This window comes from Bombina bombina, chromosome 5 (assembly GCF_027579735.1).
Source record: "Bombina bombina isolate aBomBom1 chromosome 5, aBomBom1.pri, whole genome shotgun sequence".
In the NCBI taxonomy this organism is placed as follows: Eukaryota; Metazoa; Chordata; class Amphibia; order Anura; family Bombinatoridae; genus Bombina; species Bombina bombina.
The window spans coordinates 83,307,751-83,313,588 of NC_069503.1; the positions used below are offsets into that span (position 1 = coordinate 83,307,751).

General features: G+C 35.9%; 1 protein-coding gene across 1 annotated transcript; it reads right to left on the reverse strand.

Moving 5' to 3' along the window:
- Positions 1-1,246: 1,246 nt before the first annotated feature.
- LOC128659221 (gastrula zinc finger protein XlCGF26.1-like) lies at positions 1,247-5,544 on the reverse strand. The gene has a single exon (XM_053712899.1). The coding sequence runs from the start codon at positions 5,482-5,484 to the stop codon at positions 3,736-3,738; it is 1,749 nt and encodes a 582-aa protein (XP_053568874.1). The 5' UTR covers positions 5,485-5,544; the 3' UTR covers positions 1,247-3,735.
- Between the last annotated feature and the right edge of the window lie 294 nt (positions 5,545-5,838).

The window sequence follows — 5,838 nt, forward strand, 5'->3', positions numbered from 1 at the left end:
ATAAGAATTGTATGGGTGTAGAAAATTAAAATGGTGAAATGCTAATGTAAATAAAAATTATATGACATTTATTGAAACACGAAAAAATAAAAATAAGAATAAGAATCTAAAAAGCATATATTGGTATCTTGTCAGGGTTTTTTCCCTGCTTTGTCTGCCATGTGCTGTTGGCAGCCATTTTACTCACCTCTCTTGCTGATTATGGTGCATAGTGTGTGATGCTACTAATTTCCTGCATGCCCTTTTATGGCCAGACTGGTGTACATCATTCATGTGAGACAGGTTGCAGTCTCAGAATTGTGATGTCATCACTTATTATTTAAAGGGCCTCTGTTCAGTATGCTTTGCCCTTGTGTTGTCTCAGACCTGTTTGTGAGTTCCAGTTCCTGTGTATTACCTGGTTGTCTGACGTCCCACCTAGTTCCTGATCTTTGGCTTGTTCCTGACTCAGCTGTTCTCCTTGTTCCTGATTCCAGCTCGTCTGACTACTTGCTTTGGCTCCTGACTCAGCTCGTCTGACTACCAGCTCTGGTTTTGACTCCTGGCTTGTTATTTGACTTGTGAACTTTTTATTATTTTTTGCCATTAATAAAGGTGTGATTATTTTTGCACTTCTCGTCTCAGTCTGATTCCTGGCACCATGACATGTCTAAATCCACAGTGGTATTCAATGGATACAGAATAAGGTAGGATACACAATGCTATCTTGTTCCAAAGTTGTGTACAGTGGATACAGTAGATATAGCCCAGAGTATTCAAATATTAAAATGTATATAATAAATGGTAAGGTGCAATAGTAACAATGTGTTTAGGTGACGTTATTACCAACGTCAGAACTGTCAAGTGATATACAATACAGAGAATGTACAAAAAATGCACACACATAAAAAGGTAAATGATGTCCAGAATCCTTATCTTAATAATGTAGTATATTCAAAAACTGCAAATGTTACAAAAATGTGTCCAAGAAGAAAAAATAAAAAAATATATATATAAAATATCGTGGGTTAAAAAGAAAAAATGTGTAGGTGTAGGCGCACTGGGGTGCTTTGGTGGTGAATTGTTGTGTAAACTGGTCAGTATGAGGACAGAGTTGTATATTCCTGTGTGGTGTTTGGATTTTATCACATTTAGATGAGAGAAACTGAGGTGTACATATATAGAGGAACAAATGACAGCAGGAGAGCACTTAAAATCTGGGGCTTTTAGAACTGGGATTTAGTAAGTATTATCTATAATAACATCCTTTTTTAAAAAAAATCATAATCTTTTATTGAGGTTATTATAAAAAAAACAACATAAGGTACATATACAAATATAACATTGTTCAGAAGACAGGCTATTTTCCCAAGTAAAGAATATATATCTGGCAGTGTTTCATAAATTGAGCATGAGCAATGCCCTAGTTCTTAGTTGCAGACATACAAAAATATGAGTGACAGCCTCTGCTTAGAATAAACGTAGTTAGTTTACAGTATAAACAATGAATGAACTATAAGTCTACATAATAATTAAACACCAAAAGATGAAATCTCATTTACTTTAGCACTTGTTCCTCGTGGAATTAGGGGGTCTCTTTTGGACCTGGCTATGCTAATGGCATAATAAGGAGGAATATTAGCAATGAAAGTGGCCACTCTTGGGCTGTAGCATATCTATAAGGATTAGACATTTTCTGCTATAAATATAATGGTTAAAGATATATATATATATAAAACCACTATTGAGCGAAATTTATAATAACAGAAAAGGTTCTATTTATATTATGTTATTCAACAAATTCTTATGGTGTGGTGTGCTATAGCCAACATATTTCCAGTCATATGTAAGACTGTAAATTTCTATATGTGGAGTTCTAAGATATCTCAGCTTTCCTGACATGAGAATATAGCTGAAGGGTAAACTGAAACTATTTAAATACAGAATGCTGTTTAACCCTAGGGGTAAGTTAGCTAAACTAACTGTATCTTATTGGGGACTGGTGATTACAGAAAAATGTACACAACAGATAGCATTGGCTAATTGGTGGAGTTTCTGGCTTTTGGGTTTAAGAGTTCCCCTATGTATTTCGGAGGTTACAACCTTGGTCTATAGATAAACAAAACAATCATTGGAAGGAAACAAACAGTTAGGACCAAACCTCGGCTAGCCATAGTGAATGGTAATTAATTAATTAATCCCATTGATTCATAAATTATGTTAAAGGACCATTATACACTCATTTTTTTCTTTGCATAAATGTTTTGTAGTTGATCTATTTATAAAGCCCATAAAGTTTTTTTTTTTTTTAAAAATGTATAATTTTGCTTATTTCTAAATAACATTGCTCTGATTTTCAGACTCCTAACCAAGCCCCAAAGTTTTATTTGAATACCGTCAACTACCTTTTCCAGCTTGCTCCTGTTTGTGTAAAGGGTCTTTTCATATGCAAAAGAAGGGGGAGGGGGGAGTGTCTTATTTCCCACTTGCAGTGGGCTTTACAACTGCCTTTTCAACAGAGCTAAACTGAAAGCTTCTAAGTATGTTTTTAAACCATTTTATACTGGATTTTTATATCAGTATCTGTGCATCTTATTATTTATAGTAGTGTCTATTACATGCAGTTATATGAAAATGAGTGTATACTGTCCCTTTAAGTTATAAGAGCCTCCTCCACATATTGAGACCCCTTGCATATGTAATAAAAATATTATAAGTGATATTAGTCTAACTATTCTACTGAATTACAGTTACATTATTATAAATGAAGCTAAGCTTATTGCTACATATCTGTGAGGAATATTCCCCCAACATTGAGGTTATTAATATTCACCTTCTCCTCTGACCATAAGGTCTTCATCCAGGAAGTCTTCAGTCTTGAGACATAAACTTAATAATTGTCATATACAATAAATCTCTGTTAAAAGGAGTCCCAGTGGTGGGTAGAAACATCAAGTTAGCATAGTCACATTAGTTTAAGCAATGCACTGTCACTATTACAGAGATAATAAATCATTACCCCACTCAGGTTTTCACAAGAGATGTAAAGTGCAGCTTTTTCGAGGAAAATTAGTGCCAATGCCAAATAGTGGTTAAAATATGTTGACATAAGCCCCTGGCCATTCAAATCTAGATCTTCTGTCAGCCTTAATGTTCAGCACTCAATAACCATGGTAGAAGAGAGTCAGCTAGAGTGTGCTAGAGGATTCACCCGACTTCCATATCTCTAAGTACCTTGAATTTGCCAATACGTGCATGCTAGGCTGGGGAATCTCAGTTATCTTTACCTTCCTCCTCTCTTGAGTTTTGCCTTGTTCAGACTCATTGCCTTGTATTATATGAGGATTCAGTGTATCTGACACAGCCAGGGATTGACGCTGGGGCCCTTAAGCACCCCCCCCCCGAGCAGGTAGGGTACTTTTGATGATATTGTGAACTGTTTCGGAGGATACCATCTTCGATGGAGAGCAAACTGTAGTTTTCAGAATGACCATGCAGGCCTCATGGTGCTGATCTAGGCAACTACTCAGGTCTTTCAAAAAGGAAGCTACGAACTCCATGGTACAGTGGTATTCAGGTGCTGGGTTAGTATTAGGAAAGAATTTGTACTAGCATGCAGTAAATTATCAATAACATCATTTTTTATGCTTCTATTTAGAGAGTTTGTCCTCTTTAGGATAATTGTAAAAATGTTTGTACACTGTGTATATAAAGTTTATTTGTGTCTCAATAGTTGGTGTTTTGTGATACCTGGCTTCAAAGGAAAACTTTTTCCACACTCTGTACAAGTGAAACGCTTTTCTCCTGTGTGTGAATCCTTTCATGGTTTTTCAGAGTACTTTTAACTGTGAAATATTTTCCACACTCTGTACGTGTGAAAGGCTTTTCTCCTGTGTGACTCCTTTCATGACTTTTCAGATAATCCATTCGTGTAAAACTTTTTCCACACTCTGTACATGTGAAAGGCTTTTCTCCTGTGTGAATTCTTTTATGAGTTTTCAGAGTATTAATTTGTGTAAAACTTTTTCCACACTCTGTACATGTGAAAGGCTTTTCTCCTGTGTGAATCCTTTCATGAGTTTTTAGATTACTCTTTTCTGTAAAGCTTTTTCCACACTCTGTACATGTGAAAAGCTTTTCTCCTGTGTGAATCCTTTCATGAGTTTTCACATAATCCATTCGTGTAAAACTTTTTCCACACTCTGTACATGTGAACGGCTTTTCTCCTGTGTGAATCCGTTCATGAGTTTTTAGAGTACTAATTTGTGTAAAACATTTTCCACACTCTGTACATGTGAAAAGCTTTTCTCCTGTGTGAATCCTTTCATGAATTTTCAGACTACTTATTTGTGTAAAACTTTTTCCACACTCTGTACATGTGAAAGGCTTTTCTCCTGTGTGAATCCATTCATGATTTTTCAGATTACTCATTTGTGTAAAACTTTTTCCACATTCTGTACATGTGAAAATCTTTTCCCCTGTGTGAATCCATTCATGATTTTTCAGATGACTCTTTTCTGCAAAACTTTTTCCACACTCTGTACATATGAAAGTCTTTTCCCCTGTGTGAATCCTTTCATGTGTTTTCAGATTACTCTGTTTTGTAAAACTTTTTCCACACTCTGCACATGTGAAAGGTCTTTCTCCTGTGTGAATCCTTTCATGTGTTTTCAGATTGCTCTTTTTTGTAAAACTTTTTCCACACTCTGCACATGTGAAAGTCTTTTCCCCTGTGTGAATCCTTTCATGTGTTTTCAGATTACTCTTATTTGTAAAACTTTTTCCACACTCTGTACATGTGAAAGGTTTTTCCCCTGTGTGAATTCTTTCATGAGTTCTCATATTGCTCTTTTCTGTAAAGCTTTTTCCACACTCTGTACATGCGAAAAGCTTTTCTCCTGTGTGAATCCTTTCATGATTTTTCAGATTACTCATTTGTGTAAAACATTTTCCACACTCTGTACATGTGAAAGGCTTTTCTCCTGTGTGAATCCATTCATGATTTTTCAGATTACTCATTTGTGTAAAACTTTTTCCACACACTGTACATGTGAAAAGCTTTTCTCCTGTGTGAATCCATTCATGATTTTTCAGATGACTCTTTTCTGTAAAACTTTTTCCACACTCTGTACATGTGAAAGGTTTTTCCCCTGAGTGAATCCTTTCATGTGTTTTCAGATTACTCTTTTTTGTAAAACTTTTTCCACACTCTGCACATGTGAAAGTAATTTCCCCTGTGTGAATCCTTTCATGTGTTTTCAGATTTCTCTTTTTTGTAAAACTTTTTCCACACTCTGTACATGTGAAAGGTTTTTCCCCTGTGTGAATCCTTTCATGAGTTTTCATATTACTCTCTTCTGTAAAACTTTTTCCACACTCTGCCCATTTGAAAGGTTTTTCTCCTGTGTGAATTCTTTCATGAGCTTTCAGGTTACTAATTTTTTGCAAAACGTTTTCCACGTTGAGTACAAGTGAATGGTGTCGCCTCTGTGTGGGTCCTTTCATGTGATGTGAGACATTCTTTTCTTGTGAAACATTTCCCACACTCTGCACATGGAAAAGGTTTCTCCCCTGTGTGAAGAAGTTGATGTGTTAGGAAACTTGACTTGTCTGCAAACATTTTCCCACATTCTGCACATATAAAAAACAAAAAAAATTATGCTTACCTGATAAATTTCTTTACGGGCATGGAGAGTCCACAATGTCATTCCAATTACTAGTGGGATATTCAACTCCTGGCCAGCAGGAGGAGGCAAAGAACACCCCAGCAGAGCTGTTAAGTGTCACTTCCCTTACCCATAATCCCCAGTCATTTGTCCAAAAGAAAATTGAGAGAGAAGATAACACAAGGGTATAGAT

Excerpts from the sequence above, each read along its gene's own strand:
- LOC128659221 (XM_053712899.1), bottom strand. The coding sequence starts at position 5,484 with ATGAAAGGACCCACACAGAGGCGACACCATTCACTTGTACTCAACGTG.